Source organism: Erinaceus europaeus, chromosome 11 (assembly GCF_950295315.1).
Source record: "Erinaceus europaeus chromosome 11, mEriEur2.1, whole genome shotgun sequence".
In the NCBI taxonomy this organism is placed as follows: domain Eukaryota; kingdom Metazoa; phylum Chordata; class Mammalia; order Eulipotyphla; family Erinaceidae; genus Erinaceus; species Erinaceus europaeus.
This window is the reverse complement of record NC_080172.1, coordinates 47497137-47515896: the sequence shown is the minus strand read 5'-3', so window position 1 is coordinate 47515896 and position 18760 is coordinate 47497137. Positions and strand designations below refer to the sequence as shown.

The 18760-nt window shown below is 45.1% G+C and overlaps 2 protein-coding genes and 1 long non-coding RNA gene across 7 annotated transcripts in view; 2 read left to right on the top strand and 1 right to left on the bottom strand.

Annotated features, from left to right (window-relative positions):
* Nucleotides 1-18760, top strand: part of SLC39A1 (solute carrier family 39 member 1) — a 31884-nt gene that overhangs the window by 3078 nt on the left and 10046 nt on the right. The gene's annotated exons all lie outside the window — the stretch shown is intronic.
* On the bottom strand, nucleotides 20-10460 carry CREB3L4 (cAMP responsive element binding protein 3 like 4). Of its 4 annotated transcripts, none has more exons than XM_060201526.1 (9): nucleotides 10318-10460; nucleotides 10010-10187; nucleotides 9551-9797; nucleotides 8879-9000; nucleotides 1500-1592; nucleotides 1073-1371; nucleotides 884-968; nucleotides 638-734; nucleotides 20-474 (listed from the first exon to the last, which is right to left on the bottom strand). In XM_060201526.1, exons 2-9 carry the CDS (start codon nucleotides 10181-10183, stop codon nucleotides 299-301), a joined length of 1293 nt encoding a protein of 430 aa, XP_060057509.1. In that variant the 5' UTR covers nucleotides 10184-10187; nucleotides 10318-10460; the 3' UTR covers nucleotides 20-298. The 4 variants fall into 4 exon arrangements, with proteins under 4 accessions (XP_060057509.1, XP_007525434.2, XP_060057508.1 ...); XM_007525372.3 differs by lacking the exon at nucleotides 10318-10460 and having other exon boundaries at nucleotides 1073-1141; nucleotides 1265-1371; nucleotides 10010-10293; XM_060201525.1 differs by lacking the exon at nucleotides 10318-10460 and having other exon boundaries at nucleotides 10010-10293.
* LOC107522655 (uncharacterized) lies at nucleotides 10027-14626 on the top strand. Of its 2 annotated transcripts, XR_009552514.1 has the most exons (3): nucleotides 10027-10162; nucleotides 10454-10512; nucleotides 10828-14626. It is a non-coding gene; the product is annotated as an uncharacterized LOC107522655 (long non-coding RNA). The 2 variants fall into 2 exon arrangements; XR_009552513.1 differs by lacking the exon at nucleotides 10454-10512 and having other exon boundaries at nucleotides 10035-10162.

The following is an 18760-nucleotide window of genomic DNA, read 5'->3' as shown; positions in this document are numbered from 1 at the left end:
ACTTTAAACTTCCAGGATATAATTTCAAGAAGAAAGTTTATTTCTCAGCTAAAACTTATACCCCCAAATAAAATCACAGATAACACATAACCAAAATTTTGAGGTACCCTTCACATAAGCAGAATGGGCCTCAAGTGACAGCTTGGTGTGCCCTGAAATGATTCAGTCTTCACAGGCTATAGACCCAGGCTGGTAATTGAAGGAGGGTGAGGGTGAGTGGGGCAGAACTACTGTTGAGCTCTGGGCTCTTCATGAGCTTAAATTCCTTATTGGGAATTGGGCCAGGAAGGTTTCCAGCTCACATCTCATCAGCATGCTGCACACTTCTGACATGCCCACTAGGACTTGTCTCCCCTCCCATCTCAGAAAGTGTCCTTGTTGAGCCATTGGCACTCTTGGGCCCAAGTGATTTCTCACTCGGAACATCGAGATTCTCTGTCATGTCCTTGTGAGTCAGGATATTTCTGGAAATCACTGTGGAGCAAAGACAAAGGGGAAATAGTAGAGTACTCCCTTTGGGGGTGGGGGATGGCTAGACACATCAAGATTTACCACCTACTTCTGGACTAGCTGGAGAACAGGCCTCCCAACTTGCTCACCAGAGAGAACAGGTACCCTCCCTCTCCTTGCCTCTCACCTCCGTGAGGCTGGTAGTCCTCAGGCCCAGCTTCTGGTAGCCCCTGAAAGGGACTGAAATTGGGGAGGATGATGAGAGCCAGGGAAAAAAGAAGGATCTAGGAGGAAGCGAAAAGACACCTAAGCTGTGGAAATAATTCAGGAGGGGACAGAGGGCAGAGCAAGAGCAGGGCCCTGGAGGTCATCAGGGATGGGAAGATAGAGCAGATAGTGGAGGGGGAGGAAAACACAAGTAGACTAATGGTACCAGAACACAAGTGCTGGTCTGGGCAGCTTTGTTGGAAGTCTGAGCAATAAGCAGTTGCAGTTGGCGTAGCTGAGTCACCAGGGAGCTGGGAAGGGAAGAATGAGGAGTTAGATCTCCAGGGAATAAGGACCGAAGAATGGTGTCCCTCTGCACCATACCCTACCCCCACTCATCCAGGCTTTCACTCACATGTTGTGCCTCTCCAGCTCCTGGACTTTTTTCTGTAGTTCCTGGTTCTGTGCAGAGCAGGCAGCCACCCTGGGGAGTATGAACAAGTAGGACAAGGCTTGCAGTCGTGTGAGACCCCCACACATATGTGCCTTAGTGAAGAAGGGGACTGAGACATGATCCCCAGGAGGACAAATGTGAGTCCAAACAGACCTGCCCTCCAGTCCATCGATGTACTCTTTCTTCCGTCGCCGACTGTCCTGAGCCGACTGCTTATTGCGGATTTTCCTCCTGACCTTCTTAAGGACTTTCTCCTCTGCCTAGAGGTCCATGCTATGTCAGTTCTGGGCCTTCTGTTCCCCGGTTCCTCACCTCTATTGTGACCCTGGCTCCTCAAAGGCCAGGGTGGGATACTGGGTTGTGCTGCCTTTTTGGGGAAGCATGTTACCTTGGTGAGGGGCAGATGAGAAGGCAGGGAAACTCCTTCCTGCCCCAGCAGACGCTTCTCCTCATCTGTCAGGAACAGGGTTTGATAGGGAACCTGGTGGGGAGTAAAAAATGAGGTGACAGTGACAAGAGAGAACATCATCCTGTTTCTAGCACCTAGGTTGTTCATCTTGCCTGCCTTCTGGAGAGTCCCATCCGCACTGAAGGATAACCAGCCAAGTCATGAGCTGAGGATCAGAGACTTTAATTCAGACACTCAGGATCAAGCCAAAGGATTTTATTTAATTAACTTAGTTATTATCAGAACACTGCTTAGCTCTGGCTTTTGGTAGTAACTATAATTGAACCTGGGGCTTGGAGCCTCATGCATGAAAGTTTTTATTTTATTTATTTATTTTAAAGATTTTATTTATTTAAACATGAAGAATGACAGGCAGAGAGAGAGGAAGAACTAGATATCACTCTGGTACATGTACTGCCAGGGATTGAACTCCGGACCTCATGCTTAAGAAGAGTCCAACATTTTATCCACTGTGCCACCTTCATTTATTTATTTAATTTTTTGCCTCCAGTTGCTGGAGTTTGGTGCCAGCACTACAAATCCTCTGCTTCTGGTGGCCTTTTTTTTTTTTTTTTTTAATTCAATAGGACAGAGAGAAAGAAGCGCGGTGGGGGGGGGGGGGTAGAGAGAGGAGAGAAAGACACCTGTAGACCTGCTTCACCACTTGTGAAGTATTTCCCCTACAGGTGGGGAACAGGGCTTGAACCTTGGGTATCCTTATGCTTAATACTATGTGTGCTTAGCTGGGTGATCTATTGCCTGGGCCCAGGCATGGAAGTTTTCTGCAGAACCATTATACTGTCTCCCCACCCCAAAGGAGCTTCTTTAGCCTAAGAAGGGAGAGAATTAGTGGTTTTATAATACCCTTTGCCCAGACTTAGAACCTAGGCACTCTATTTTTCTCATTATTATTATTATTTCCTTTAGGGTTATCGCTGGAGCTAGGTGCCGGCACTATAAGTCCACTGTTCCTGGAGGCCATCTTTTCTCTCTTTTTTTAAATATTTATTTCCTTTTGTTGCCCTTATTTTATTGTTGCAGTTATTATTGTTGTTGATGATGATGATGTTGTTGTTGGATAGAACAGAGAGAAATGGAGAGAGGAGGGGAAGACAGAGGGGGAAAGAAAGATAGACACCTGCAGACCTGCTTCACAGCCTGTGAAGCAACTCCCGTGCAGTTGGGGAGCCAGGGCCTCCAACCAGGATCCTTATGCTAGTCCTTGCACTTTGCGTCACTTGCACTTAACCTGCTGCGCTACTGCCTGACTCCCTTTTTTATTTATTTATTTTTAATTTTATTTATTTTCCCTTTTGTTGCCTTTGTTGTCTTTTTATTGTTGTAGTTATTGTTGTTAATGATGTCGTTGTTGTTAGATAGGACAGAGAGAAATGGAGAGAAGAGGGGAAGACGGGGAGAGAAAGATAGATACCTGCAGACCTGCTTCGCCGCCTGTGGAGCGACTCCCCTGCATGTGGGGAGCCAGGGGTTCAACCAGGATCCTTACACAGGTCCTTGCGCTTTGCGCCACCTGCGCTTACCCCGCTGCGCTAAAGACCGACTCCCTTTAATTTTTTTTTTTACATTTATATATATTTTTTTTCCCTTTTTTTGCCTCCAGGGTTATCGTTGGGGCTCGGTGCCTGCACGAGGACTCCACTGCTCCTGGAGGCCATTTTTTCTTTTTTTTTTTATTTTAATTTTTAAAAATTACTTTATTTACTTATTGGATAGAGACAGCCAGAAAGCGAGAAGGAAGGGGAGAATGGGGAGCCGGGGTCTCGAACCAGGTTCCTTACGCCAGTCCTTCACTTCGCACCATCTGCACTTAACCCGCTGCGCTAACGCCTGACTCCCTTTTTATTTTTTTTTAACATTTATATATATATTTTTTTCTTTTTTTTGCCTCCAGGGTTACTGTTGGGGCACTGTTCCTGGAGGTCATTTTTTCTTTTTTTAAATTTAAAATTTTTTTAAATATTTATTTATTTCCTTTTGTTACCCTTGTTTTATTGCTGTAGTTGTTGTTGTTGGATAGGATAGAGAGAAATGGAGAGAGGAGGGGAAGACAGAGAGGGGGAGAGAAAGACACCTGCAGACCTGCTTAGCCTGTGAAGCAACTCACCTGCAGGTATTTATTTTACCTTTAGTTTCCCTTTTTTTTGTTGTTGTAGTTACTTTTGTTGTTGTTATTGATGTCATTGTTGGATAGAATAGAGAGAAATGGAGAGAGGAGGGGAAGACAGAGGGGGAGAGAAAGACACCTGCAGACCTGCTTCACCACCTGTGAAGCGACTCCCCTGCAGGTGGGGAGCCGAGGGCTCCAATCGGGATCCTACCGCAAGTCCTTGCGCTTTGCGCCACGTGCACTTAACCAACTGGCTACCACCCCATTCCCTTCTTATTATCTTAATCCAACAGAGACAGCCAGAAATTGAAAGGGTATGGGGAGATAGGGAAAGACACCTGTAACACTGCTTCCCCACTTGTGAAGTTTTCACCTGCAGGTAGGGACTGGGGGCTTGAACCTGGGTCCTTGAGCATAGTAACATGTGCACTCAACAAGGTGCACCACTACCTGGCCCCGAGGCCATCATTTCTCCATTGTTGTGGCTGTTGTTATTGTTATTACTGCTGCTGTTGGATAGGACAGAGAGAAATTGAGAGGAAGAAAGGACAGGAAGACAAAGAGGAGGAGAGAAAGATAGGCACCTACACACCTGCTTTACCAAAGTGACCCCCCCCCCCGCAGGTGGAGAGTTGGGGGCTACAACTGGGATACTTGCGCTTCGCAGTATGTGCGCTTAACCTGGTGTGCCACCGCCCAACCACCTATTTTTCTTTTTTTTTTTTTTGTCTCCAGGGTTATTGCTGGGGCTCAGTGCCAACACTTCTTCTTCTAGCGTTTGCCCAGTGCCAACACTGCAAATCCACTGCTCCTGGAGGCTATTTTCCCCCCATTTTTGTTGCCCCTGTTGCTCTTGTTATTGTTATTGTTGTTATTGATGCCGTTGTTGTTGGATAGGACAGAGAGAAATGGAGAGAGGAGGGAAAGACAGGGCGAGAAAAAGAGAGACACCTACAGACCTGCTTCACCGCTTGTGAAGCGATCCCCTACAGGTGGGGAGCCAGGGGCTCTAACCGGGATCCTTATGTTAGTCCTTTGACTTTGCCCACGTGTGCTTAACCCGCTATGCTACCGTGACCCCGTATTTTTCTCTTTTCAAGATTTGTTTATTTATGAGGAAGAGAACTAGAGAATCACTCAGTGGTCCGGGAGATAGCACAGTAGATAAGGTTTTGAACTCTCAAGTATGATGTCCCAAGTTCAATCCCTGGCAGCACACTTACCAGAATGATGTCTGGTTCTTTGTCTTTCTCCTATCTCTCTCTTTTTTTTCCCCATTTATTTATTTTCCCTTTTGTTGTTCTTGTTTTTTTTTTTGGTTGTTGTTACATGATGTTGTTGTTGGATAGAACAGAGAGAAATGGAGGAGGGGAAGACTATGGGGAGAGAAAGATAGACAGACACCTGCTTCACCACCTGTGAAGCGACTCCCCTGCAGGTGGGGAGCCAGGGCTTGAACCGAGATCCTTACGTAGGTCCTTGGGCTTTGCGCCACCTGCGCTAACCTACTACTCTACCACCCGACTCCCTCTCCTATCTTTCTTTTTTTTTTTTTTTTAATTTTTTTATTTAAGAAAGGATTAATTAACAAAACCATAGGGTAGGAGGGGTACAACTCCACACAATTCCCACCGCCCAATCTCCATATCCCCTCTCCTATCTTTCTAATAAACAAATAAAATCTCTGGCAAGTGAAATTCAGGGACTGAATCTAGGACCTAATGCTTTATTCACTGCATCACATCCTGGGTCATAGAACCTAAGCACTCCCCAGACAATAGGGATACTTGAAGCTATGGAGGAACTCACGAATGTAGGGTTTGCTTTATCTTTTAGCAGTGAATGACTCACATTGAGCCACCACTAACTTGCATTTGGATTGAATGTGTGACCACAGGCTGATCCCCACTTTTCAGACTGAACTGCTGTCTCCTCATAAAGCATGTGGGGAGGATAGATGGAATTTGGTTAGCCTGGTCTTGTCAACTGAGTAACTTAACTTTGTAAATAATTCCTTTACAGAAAGATTTATGGGGGCCAGCCAGTGGTGCACCTGGTTAAGCACACATATTACTATTTGCAAGAACCCAGCTTTGAGGCCCCACTCCCCACTTGGAGGGGGAAGCTTCATGAGTGGTGAAGTATTGCAGGTGTCTCTCTGTTTTTATCCTTCTCTATCTTCCCCTCCCTTCTCAGTTTCTCTCTGCCTATCAAATAAAAGAAAATAAATGGCTACCAGGAGTAGTGGAATTGTCATGCAGACACTGAGCCCCAGTGATTGGAGCTCCAGTGGCACAATCGGTTAGTGCGCGGTACTTATACAGCCCCAGTGATAACCCTGGTGGCAAAAAAAAAAAAAATTATGAGAGAGCATTACTCTGTCAAGCACTGCTAGGGATCTAACTCGAGACCTTATGCTTGATAGTCCATTGCTTAAGCCACTGTGCCATCTCTCAGGCCACATAATAATAATTCCCTTTTAGGATGAGAGTATTTTGCAGACACCTAGCATGGCTAGGTGAATAACTGTACCCAAGTAACAACAACTATACCCTAAACCATTAACCCTCTCAATAAAATAATAATAATTCCCTTTTATTTTATTTGATAGGACATAAATCAAGAGGTAAAAGAGATAACTGTGGCACTGCTTCACTGCTTGTGAAGCTTCACCCCTGCATATCGGGGACTGGGGGCTTGAACCTGGTTCCTTGTACGTGGATAATCTGTACACTAGGGTTATTGCTGGGACTCAGTGCTGGTACTATGAATCCACCACTCATGGTGGCCATTTTTTCCTTTTTTTTTTTTTCCTGTCTGTTTTGTTTTATAAGACAAGAAATAAATTGAAAGGGGATGGGGAAGTAGAAAGACACTAGCAGATCTGCTTCACAGTTAATGAAGTCTGTGCTCTATAGGTGGGGAGTGGAGGCTTTAGACCCTGGTCCTTGTACTTGGTGATGTGTGCACTCAACTGGGTGCACCACTGCCCAGGCCCCTAGCCCCTCCCCCTTTTAAAACATTTTTTATTTTATTTATTTATTTATTGGCTAGAGAAAGTCAGAAATCAAGAAGGAAGGGGGAGATAGAGAAAGAGAGAGGCAGAGAGACACCTGCAGACCTGCTTTCCACTTGCAGGGGTGGATAGGGGTTTGAACCTGGGCTTTTGTGCACTGTAACATGTGCGCTCAGGCAGTAGTGCAGCGGGTTAAGAGCATGTGGCACAAAGCGAAAAGATCGGAGTAAGGATCCCGGTTCGAGCCCCCGGCTCCCCACCTGCAGGGAAGTCGCTTCACAGGCGGTGAAGCAGGTCTGCAGGTGTCTATCTTTCTCTTCCCTTCTCTGTCTTCCCCTCCTCTCTCCATTTCTCTCTGTCCTATGCAACAACGACAACATCAATAATAACTACAATAATAAAACAACAAGGGCAACAAAAGGGAATAAATAAATGTTAAAAAGAAACATCACTTTCCTCTCTGCCTCCAGAACACTGCTCAGCTCTGGTTTATGGTAGTGTAGGGAACTGAACCTGGGACTTTGGTCTCCTTACATAACCATTATGCTATCTATCCCCACACAAAACATCACTTTCTAGAATCATTTAGCCCAAACTTCTACAGTGCTTGGCTCAGGCTGGGAAGATACTGATAGCATACTTGTTATACAGAAGAATTTTCTTGCCCAAGGTTCAGTCTCCAGCTCTACCACAAGTCAGACCTGAGCAGTGCTTTATTATGAAAAAAAATTAAAATTCAGACTTGGGAAGACAGCATAGTGGTTATGCATAAAAGACTTTCATGCCTAAGCCTCTGAGGTCCCAAGTTCATTCTCAAGCACCATCATAAGACAGAGCAGAGCAGTGCTCTGGGTGTGTATGTGTGTGTTTAAAATAAAATGTTAAAAATAGAGAAATAGGGAGTTGGGCACTAGCGCAGCAGGTTAAGTGCAGGTGGCGCAAAGTGCAAGGACCAACGTAAGGATCCCGGTTCGAGCCCCTGGCTCCCCACCTGCAGGGGAGTCACTTCACAGGCAGTTTTGCAAGTGTCTGTCTTTCTCTCCCCCTCTCTGTCGTCCCCTCCTCTCTCCATTTCTCTCTGTCTTATCCAACAACAACAACATCAATAATAACTACAACAATACACCAACAAGGATAACAAAAGGGAATAAATAAATTTTAAAAAATAGAGAAATAAAAGAAAAATTAAAATGTTTAACTTAGCTTCTGTTCCCCTGCTTCCACCACAGATTTGCAGGGAAGCTAGAACCTGTTCCTTGCCTTCCTTTAACCTACACAGTGTTCTTTCTAGAGTGAGGAGAGGAATAAATGGTTACTTTAGGGAAAAGAAGAAAAAAAAAAGGACCCCCTCCTTCCCCAGGATAGGAACTATCTGGTCAGCCTTGGGGCTATCTAACGCTGTACTCCCCCACACTATAGCTGGACAGTGAGTGCCTGATGAACAGCTGTTTCAGTGGAAATGTAGTTGCAGTGGCTCCTCTTGATTTCTACCCTGTTAGCAACTGAACAGACAGGCTTGTTTCATCTCTACAGCTTGACCCAAGGTTGAGATAGTGACTGTAGTTGAGCAAACAGTGCACAAAAGCTTCTGACTTTCTTCTCAGCCTTGTCGACGGATCCCCTCAGGACACTTTCCTCTTAACGGATTCCTTTGTTACTATCAGCAGCACCTTACCCCAAGGGTTTCTCCCTTGTCCTTCTCTGTTTTTTGGTTTTAATGTGTTTAATATTTTATTTAGGACAGAGACAAATTGAGAAGAAAGGGGGAGATAGAGTGGGAAAAGGAGAGAGACACCTGCAGCCCTGCTTTACTGCTCATGAAGTTTCTCCCGAGGTACAGACCAGGGACTTGAGCCTGAGTCCTCATGCACTGTAATGTGTACACTCTATCAGATGTACCACTACCCAATCCCTGTGGCTTTTATTTTATTTTACATTAGTATTATTTTATCAAGTATGAACCTTAGTCTTCAGAGCCTCAGGCACTATTCTTTTTGTATCACCATTACGCTTCCTCCCTGCCCTGCCTTTCTGTTCTTAATGTTTCCTATGTATTCCTGTGCTTCAGACCTGAAGCTGCAAAAACTGAGGCCAAAACAGAGTTCAACCCAGTTCCTCACCCCTTCTCCCCATTTCTGTAGATACATATGTGCATCAGCTAAACCCAAAACTCACCAGAGCTGTAGGAGGAACTGTGGCGACAGCGCCTGCTCTGGGCAGGATGTGGGCATGAGCGTCAAGGGGGATCTCGCTGACCATGCAGGCATCAGGCACCATAAATGCTGGGCTCCACTGATCTGAGGGAGATACAGGAATCTTTTTTTTTTAATTTTTTTGTTTTATTTATTTATTATTGGACAGAGACAGAAACTGAGAGGGAAGGGGGAGATAGAGAGGGAGACAGACACCTGCAGCCCTGCTTCACCACTCGTGAAGCTTTCCCCCTGCAGGTGGGGACCAGGGGCTTGAACCTGGGTCCTTGTGCACTGTGATGTGAGCACTTAACCAGGTGTGCCACCACCTGGCCCCGAGATACAGGAATCTTAGAGAAAGGACAGGGGGGTGGTCTAAGAGGTGACACGGTGAATGAGGCATTGGATTCTCAAGCATGAGGTCCTGAGTTCATGTACCACATGTAGCACATGTACCAGAGTGATGTCTGGTTCTTTCTCTCCTCCCATCTTTCTCATTAATAAGTAAATAAAATATTAAAAAGAGAGAAAGGACAGGGGAAGGTCTCCCTGATGACAGTGGAGCCTGAGCAGTGGCAAAGGTTGTGGGAATCCCCTTAATTCCAAGGCTAGGGCTGCACCTAGAGTAACCACTACCTCTACAAAGAACACTGACCTAGCTGAATGGAGATGAATCCTACAGCTGGCCTAGCTTCTCCCTGCAGCCTCTCCAGAGTCCCTGCTTCATAAACAACCTCATAAAGGGCAGGGGAAGCAGGTGCTATGGGGGCAGGTGGGCTCTCTGGATGGCTAGGATCTTCCAAGACGCCGCTGTCACTACCCGGGGATTTTTTCGTGCAGTACACTTCATTGGGATCGATGAGAAGCTTCAGGAAATCTTCAGACTCACTTTCTTGAATGCCCTACAGAAGACAGCATGAGTGTGCATAAGGGAGAATTTCTGAAGTCCAGCCTGCTTTAATTTCCATTCCTTCTCTCCTTGGGTCATTACAACTTGTATCCATCTATTTGGGGGACTTTGTGTTCAGATCTCTAAATGGAGGCTGAGGTCTCTGGGAATCTATCTTATCACAGGGCTGCCTCAACCCAGCCCCCTTCCATTTATCACACTCACAAAACCGTGGTCCCCACTGGATTCCCAAGCTTGCAGCCCCTGCTCTTGGAGCCTAGTTGCTGGGGCTTCCAGCACTGGACAGTGGAACCCCAGCTCCTGTAAGGATCCTGTTGAGAACACATCTTCTGGAGGCTCCAGCCACACGTCCAGCAGGTCAGTAGTTCCCAAATCCATTCTCCTATAGGGAGCCATGAAAGGAGACCCGGAGAGTTGCAGGAGGAGGAAGAAAACCCCTAGTTCCAACAGTTTCTGGGTTCCTCTCCCTCCCTCTTCCATTTTCCCCCAGTCTCACCTAGGAGCCCCCTCACCTGCTACATGGAGATCTTGCCTCTGGTCTTATCTTTCCACTTTAGACAAATGGGCCCCCTTGGGTATAACCTGTTCTGTAGAGGCCAGCCTTGCCAAGTCAGCAGCAGCCAAACACTACACCTTTTCTTCCTCCAGGATCTTGCATCCTGGACCTGCCCTGCCAAACCCCGCCCCCCTCGCCTTGCACCAGGAAAGTGAGTTGCACCTCGCCAGGGCGCTGCACCTGCGAGTACTGCGTGCAGAGGCCACGCATCCTCAAGTACGGCTTAACTAGCCGCACCCTTTCTTGCCTCAATTTCTTCTAGCAAGTATAAATTTTCCTGAAGGTCTGGTGACTCCTTAGGGATGAAGTGACTGTAAATAGATCACGGGATGCTAGAGTTCTCCCACAATGAAGCTGATAAAAGGGAGGTTGGTTGGGAAACTAGCTCAGCTGGTAAAGCATTAAACTAGCACCCCGAAGATCCCCAGCTGGGTCGCCCTCTTTAATGTGAAACTTCCTCTCATAGGAGAAATAAATACGTCTGAAGAGAGAGACAAGCATTGGAAAAGGATAAAGAACAAGATTGCTCAATTTTTCAGGGAGCATCCTCTCCCCACCCTGAGCGCTCTTCCCTCTGAGTGATCTGATTGGAAGTTAAAAGTCATGGAAAATTTTGAGGAACAGGGCTTTGAACCAGTGGCCTTTTCCTCTGGAGAGAAGCTCTACCGTCACTGGTCAGAATGGACTGTCAATCAAGAAAATAAGCCAATGGAGTCAGTATTTGTTCTGGGGCGTAGGAATGATTGGCCCGGCGCCAGAGGGAGGGGAAGAGCCGGAAGAGATTGAAACCAAGTTGGGAGACAGTTCCGAGTATGCAGACCCAGCTGTCTGGTTTGATTTCGGGTGTCACGTGACTCCGAATCCCGGCCCTCTACTGATAATGGAGAGTAAATAGTCTGTTGACCTAAATTAAATAAACGTGCGTTGACTCTGCTGGGGGTCAGGGGAATAGTCTCTAATTCGCAGGTTGCTAGCGTCACGTGACCCTCTATTGCTAGCCTGACTGCTATGAGGACCAAGGTCTAGGCGCACTCACAAGGTTTGAAGGCCTTTGGGTCTCAGAAGAATCTTTTTTTTCCCCTTAATTATCTTTATTTTTTGGATACAAACAGCCAGAAATTGAAAGGAGAGGGGGAGATAGAGAGGGAAAGAGAAAGAGAGACACCTGCAGCCCTGCTTCACTGCTTGCAAAGCTTTCCCTCTGCAGGTGGGGGCCGGGGCTTGAACCCTGGTCTGCATTGTAACGCGCGCTCAATCAGATGCACCACCACCGGCCCCTCATGAGAAACTGTTTGCATAACCATTATGCTAGCTACTGCCCCCACCACCACCCCCCACATTTTTTTTTTAACATTTTATTAAAAAGAGAATCAGAGCATCACTGGCACATGGTTGTGGGCATCCAACACAGACCTCATGTTTCCAATTTCAGCATGCTGCTCACTGCACTGCCTCCCTCATCAGAGTTTTCATAAACACTATTATCTGGTTTAAGCCACACTTTTATAGAACAGACGTTCTATAAAAGTAGACAGAGTCATGAGCAGTGAAGCAGGGCTGTAGGTGTGTCTCTCTATCTTACCCTCTCTTCTCCATTCCCTTTTTAAAATATTTTATTTATTAATGAGAAAGACAGAAAAGAGAAAAAGTGCCACACATCACTCTGGTATATGTGCTGCGGGGGACTGAACTCAGAACCTCATGCTTGAGAGACCAATGGTTTATCCACTGCACCATCTCTGGGACCACTCTCCTCTCAGTTTCTTTCTTTTTTAATTTTTTTAATTTTAAATATATTTTTTAAAAATATTTATTTATTCTCTTTTGTTGCCCTTGTTGTTTTATTGTTGTAGTTATTGTTGTTGTTGTTGTTGTTGATGTCGTTGCTGTTGGATAGGACAGAGAGAAATGGAGAGAGGAGGGGAAGACAGAGAGGAGGAGAGAAAGATAGACACCTGCAGACCTGCTTCACCACCTGTGAAGGGACACCCCTGCAGGTGAGGAGCTGGGGGCTCGAATGAACCGGGATCCTTATGCCGGTCGTTGTGCTTTTTTGTTGTTGTTGTTAATTTTATTTATTCCCTTTTGTTACCCTTGTTTTATTGTTGTACTTATTATTGTGTTGTTATTGATGTCGTCGTTGTTGGATAGGGCAGAGAGAAATGGAAAGAGGAGGGGAAGACAGAGAGAGGGAGAGAAAGCTAGACACCTGCAGACCTGCTTCACCGCCTGTGAAGCGACTCCCCTGCAGGTGGGGAGCCGGGGGCTCGAACCGGATTCCTTATGTTGGTCCTTGTGCTTTGCGCCTTGTGCACTTAACCCACTGTACTACCACCCGACTCCCCTTTCTTTTTTTTTTTTTTTAATATTTATTTACTTATTCCCTTTTGTTGCCCCTTTTTTAAATTTTTAAATTTTTTTAACCAGAGCACCGGTCAGCACTGGCTTATGGTGGTGCGGGGGGATTGAACCTGGGACTTCTGAGCCTCAGGCATAACAGTTTGTTTCCATAACCATTATGCTATCTACCCCCCAACGTGCCCTTGTTTTATTGTTGTAGTTATTGTTGTTATTTATGTCATTGTTGGCTAGGACAGAGAAAAATGGAGAGAGATGGGGAAGACAGACACATGCAGACCTGCTTTACCACCTGTGAAGCAACTCCCCTGCAGGTGGGGAGCTGGGGGCTGGAACCAGGATCCTTTCATTGGTCCTTGCGCTTTGCACCACCTGCTGCACTACCACCCGACATCCTCTCCTTTCAGTATCTGTCCTATCAAATATAATTTTTAATTTAAAAATACAAACTAAATAAAAGTAGATAGGGCAGACGGGGGCAGATAGCATAATGGTTATACAAAGAGACTCATGTCTGAGGCTCCAAAACCCCAGGTTCAATCCCTGTACCACCATAAGCCAGAGCTGAACAGTGCTCTGGTGTTTCTGTGTCTTTCTCTCTCTTCATCTCACTCAAAAAAAAAAAAAATTAAAATACTTAAAAAAATAAAAAGTAGATATGGCAGGTGACACTCTAATTTTGCCATTTAGGAGACAGATTATTAACCAGAAATCAGTGATAAACAAAACTATGTTATTTTATTTTATTTCCCTCTCTATTTGATAGTACAGAGAGATATTTAGAGGAGAAGGGGAGATAGAAACGGAGGAAGAAGGGGCCGGACAGTGAGGCACCTGGTTAAGTGCACATAGTACTAACCACAAGGACCCACAGAAGGATGCGGGTTCAAGCCCCCAGCTCCCCACCTCCAGGGGGGATGCTTCACAAGCACAAGCAGGTCTGCAGGTGTCTTTTCTCTTTCCCTCCCTCTTCCCCTCTCCCCCTTCAATTTCTCTCTCTGTCCTATTCAATAAAATGGAAAAAATGACTACTAGGAGCAGTGAATTCATAGTGCTGGCACTGAGCCTCAGTGATAACCCTGGAGGCAAAAAAAAAAAAAAATAGGGATAAAGAGAGACATGATATGAGTAATAAAGCAGTGCTGCATGTGTTATTTCTCTCTTCCTCTACCTCCTCCACCCCTATCTCTTTCTTTCTTTCTTTCTTCCTACCTTCCTTCTTTTCTCTCTTTCTTTCTTCCTTTCATTCTTTCTTTCTTTTTAACCAGAGCACTGCTCAGCTCTGGTTTATGGTGGTGTGGGGAATTGAACCTGGGACTTTAGAGTCTCAGGCATTAGAGAGTCTCTTTGCATAAACATTATTATATCTACCCCTGCCCCTTATTTCTATCTTTTTCTATCCAATACATACATATAAAATAAATTAAATAATGGAGCTCACGTGGTGTGTAATTTGTGTTTGTCTTCCCAATAGTATTTGAATAAATGGTAGTTGGGTAAGGAGAAAAGGTTTTGTTTTTGAAGGGGGATGAGAAGGCCCAGCATTTATGGTATTGTTATGAAAACTTGAATGGATGACCAGTAAAGGCAGCAAAAATATCTAATCTTTGTGGAGTAGCTACTATATGGTCATATATTATCATGTTGTTTATATAATTTTCATAGCAAATCACAAGTGACAGAGTTAACAAAAAGGACCTCTTTGGTGTATTGCACCAAAGTAGGAGACTCTGGGATATGTGTGTCGGGGGGAGGGTTCAGGTCCTGGAACATGAAAGCAGAGGAGGACCTAGTGGGAATTGTATTGTTATGTGGAAGACAGGAAAATGTTATAAATGTACAAACTATTGTATTTTACTGTCAATTGTAAACCATTAATTCTCCAATAAAGTATTTTAATCAATTAATTTATTATTATTATTATTTATTTTATTTTATTGCCTCCAAGGCTATTGCTGGGGCCCAGTACCTGCACTAGGAATCCACTGCTCCCGGAAGCTATTTTATTTATTTATTTATTTAATCTTTTAAAAAATATTTATTTATTTTGTTGCCCTTGTCGTTTTATTGTTGTAGTTATTATTGTTGTCGGATAGAACGGAGAGAGATGGAGAGAGGAGGGGAAGACAGAGAGGGGGAGAGAAAAACACCTGCAGACCTGCTTTACCTCTTGTTAAGCAACTCCCCTGTAGGTGGGGGCCGGGGACTTGAACCAGGATCCTTACACTGGTCCTTGCGCTTTGTGCGCCATCTGCACTTAACCCACTGCACTACCACCCAACTCCCTTTTTTTATCTTTATCTGTTGGATAGAGACTGTCAGAAATTGAGAGGGAAGGGGGTGATAGAGAGGGAGAGAGACAGAGAGACACCTGCAGCACTGCTTCACCACTTGTGAAGCTTTCCCCCTGCAGATGGGGACCAGGAGCTCAAACCTGGGTCCTTGAGCACTGTACCATGTGTGCTTAACCTGGTGTGCCACCACCTGGCCCCCCTATAATTTTTTTACTATCTTTATTTATTTATTGGATAGAGAAAGCCAGAAATTGAGGGAAGGGGGAGATAGACACCTGAAGTCCTGCTTCACCACTTGCAAAGCTTTCCCCCTGCAGGTGGGAACTGGGGCTTGAAACTGGGTCCTTGTGCAGTGTAACATATGCACTCAGCCAGGTGCACCACCACCTGGCCCCCCAATAAAGAATTTTTAAAGGAGCTTTTGGAGCCATTTGCTAATCTGTCTTCCTGCTTTATTAAGCTCCTGAGCAGAAAAATGATTTCCTAACATGATATAAATTAAGGTAGAACTGGAGCTAGAAGATAGCTCACCTGTTAGGGCACACCATGTGTGAAGCCTTGGAATTGAGCCCCAATACCACACAGGAATACCACAGGACCAGGGGTAGTGCCACACTGTCTCTCTCAGGAATAAACAATTGGTTTGGGAGTAGAATTGCCCATTCACAAGGTGCTAGCACAGCAGAAAAAAAAATTAGAGAACTGAAACTAGACTCTGTGTGTCCTGACTCACAACCCATGACTACTTGTTAGTGTAAATGATTATGAGTTTTGTGTTTGCTTGTTTGTTTCTAACAGAGCACTACTCAGCTCTGATTTATAGTGGTCCTGGAGATTGAACTTGGGACTTTGGAGCCTCAGACATGAAAATCTTTCTGCATAACCATTATGCTCTTTCGCCAGCCCCATCAGTAATCTTAAAGTGTGAATTATATAGGCCACTGTTTACACAGTAGTGAGTAATCTCTTAAATAATCTGGAGTTGTCTTGACATTTTTGTGTGTGGCATTGGATTTCTTGCATGTGCAATTTCACCACTTGCTTTTTTATTTATTTTTTATTTTTTAAATATCTTTATTTATTTATTGGATACAGAAAGCCAGAGGGAAGGAGGAAATAGAGAGGGAGAAAGACAGAGAGACAGCTGCAGCCCTGCTTCACCACTTGTGAAGCTTTCCCCCTGCAGGGCCTCGAACCTGGGTCCTTGCACATTGTAACATGTGTGCTCAACCAGGTGCGCCACCGCCCAGCCCCTTTCACCAATTTTCTTACTTTTTCACTCTTTTTATTTCAGACAAATAGAAAGAGAGAGCAACACTACAGCACCCATATAGTGTCAGGACTCAAATCTGGACTATATACATGGCAAAACACACATCCTTTGGTAGATATGCTATGCTATCTCTCTCTCTCTCTCTCTCTCTCTCTCTCTCTCTCTCACTCCCTCTCTCTCTTTTACCAAAGCACTGCTCCGCTCTGGCTTATGGTGTGGGGGGACTGAACCTGGGACTTCGGAGCCTCAGGCATGAGAGTGTCTTTGTATAACCATTATGCTATCTATCCCTGCCTATAGCTGTGCTATCTCTCTGGCTATTATTATTATTTGTTTCCAGGCTTTTTGCTGAGGCTTTGCACCTGTAGGACTCTACTGCTTCTGGTAGACTCTTTTTTTTTTTAACTTTTTTTTTCCTTTTGTCGCCCTTGTTCTTTATCGTTGTTGTTATTGTTGTTGTTATTGCTGTCATTTTTTGATAAGACAGATAGAAATGGAGAGAAGAGGGCAAGACAGAGAGGGGAGAGAAAGACACCTGCAGACGTGCTTCACCGCTTGTGAAGCTACCCCTCTGTAGATGGGGAACCAGGAGCTCAAACCAGGATCCTTACGCTGGTCCTTATGTTTTGCATCATGTGTGCTTAACCTGCATGTGCCACAGCCCGGCTCCTTTTTTTTTTTTTCCTTTTTAAGACTGATTCATTCATTCATTCATTCATTCACTGAGAACCAGAGCATCACTCTGGCACATATGATGCTAGGGATCAAACTTGACATCTCATGTTGAAGAGTCCATCACTTTATTTTATTTATTTATTTTACCTCCAGTGTTATTGCTGGGGCTCAGTTAGGGTACTACAAACCCACCGTTCTTGATGGTCATTTTTCCCCCATGTTATTGGATAGGAGAGAAATTGAAAAAGGAGTGGGAGATAGAGAGAAAGAGAGAAAGATAGAAACCTGCAGACCTGCTTTATCACTTGTAAAGCATCCTTGCAAGTGGGATCCAGGGACTTGAACCTGGATCTTTGTGTTGGTCCTTATGTTTAGTACTATGTGTGTTTAACCAGTATGCCACCACCTCGCACCCCCCCCAAGTCCATTACTTTATCCATTGTGCCACCTCTCAGGTCTCTTTTTATTTATTTCATTGAGTGAGGTAGAGAAAGCGACAGAGAGAGAGAGAGATACAGAGAGACCATGTCAGGAAATTGTGAGGATATGGTAGAGTCTGGCAGGGTTTGACCTGAGGAGTGCATCTATCCTGTCAGTCTCTCTCTACCGAAAGGTTGAGCAAAGAAGGACAGGAGTAACCCCAAAGGTTTGCCCCGTCTTATCACACTCCCTGTCTCACAAAGCACCCTGCATTCTTGATACTATGACCTGTTCCCTTATTACCTACATAATCCCCACCCATTCCATTCCTTTGATCTACTTTTTTTTTAAATATTTATTTTATTTATTTATTCCCTTTTGTTGCCCTTGTTGTTTTATTGTTGTAGCTATTATTGTTGTTGTCGTTGTTGGATAGGACAGAGAGAAATGGAGAGAGGAGGGGAAGACAGAGAGGAGGAGAGAAAGATAGACACCTGCAGACCTGCTTCACCACCTGTGAAGCGACTCCCCTGCAGGTGGGGAGCCGGGGTTCGAGCCGGGGTTCGAGCCAGGATCCTTATGTCGGTCCTTGTGCTTTGCGCCACCTGCGCTTAACCCGCTGCACTACAACCCGACTCCCCCCTTTGATCTACTTTTTACCCTCAAGACCCTCCCTGACTACAGGGTATTATTTATCCTACCAGTTAAAACCCTCGCAACAGTTGCTAAGGAAGTTCCTACCTTTCCCAGCCCTTTTGCCTTTCTCTGCCCCTTTCTAAACCATGTCAAACCATTTCCATTTCTGACTTGTCACTTCCGGTCCGACTCTCTCACCCTATCTTCCCACCTCTCAGTTCCTGTCTCTATCCAACAAATAAATTAAACATTTTAAAAAAGAAATAAAGTGTGGTGGTCCAGGAGGTGGCACAGTGGATAAAGCACTGGACTCTCAAGCATGAGGTCCCAAATTCAATCCCCAGCAGCACATGTACCAGAGTGATGTTTGGTTCATTCTCTCTCTTCTTTCTCATTAATAAATAAATAAAATCTTAAAAGAAAGTGTCTCTAACTTGTTAAAAGAAAGTTTGGAGGGAGTCGGGAGGTAGCGCAGCGGGTTAAGCACAGGTGGCGCAAAGTGCAAGAACCTGTGGAAGGATCCTGGTTCAAGCCCCTGGCTCCCCACCTGCAGGGGAGTCGCTTCACAGGCAGGTGAAACAGGTCTGCAGGTGTCTATCTTTCTCTCCCCCTCTCTGTCTTCCCTTCCTCTCTCAATTTCTCTCTGTCCTATCCAACAACAACGGCATTAAAAACAACAATACACCTGGTTAAGTACACACATTGGGTTGCATTGGATCGACCTTCTCCTTCTCGTGGTGCAT

Coding starts and splice junctions, on each gene's coding strand:
- CREB3L4 (XM_060201525.1), bottom strand. CDS start 10,285: ATGGAAGAGGGAGGGAGAGGAACCCAGAAACTGTTGGAACTAGGGGTT. Junction 1,593..8,878: donor CAGTTCCTCCTACAGCTCTG/GTGAGTTTTGGG, acceptor ACTCCCCACCAG/GTTCCCTATCAAACCCTGTT. Junction 475..637: donor GGACTACCAGCCTCACGGAG/GTGAGAGGCAAG, acceptor TTTGCTCCACAG/TGATTTCCAGAAATATCCTG.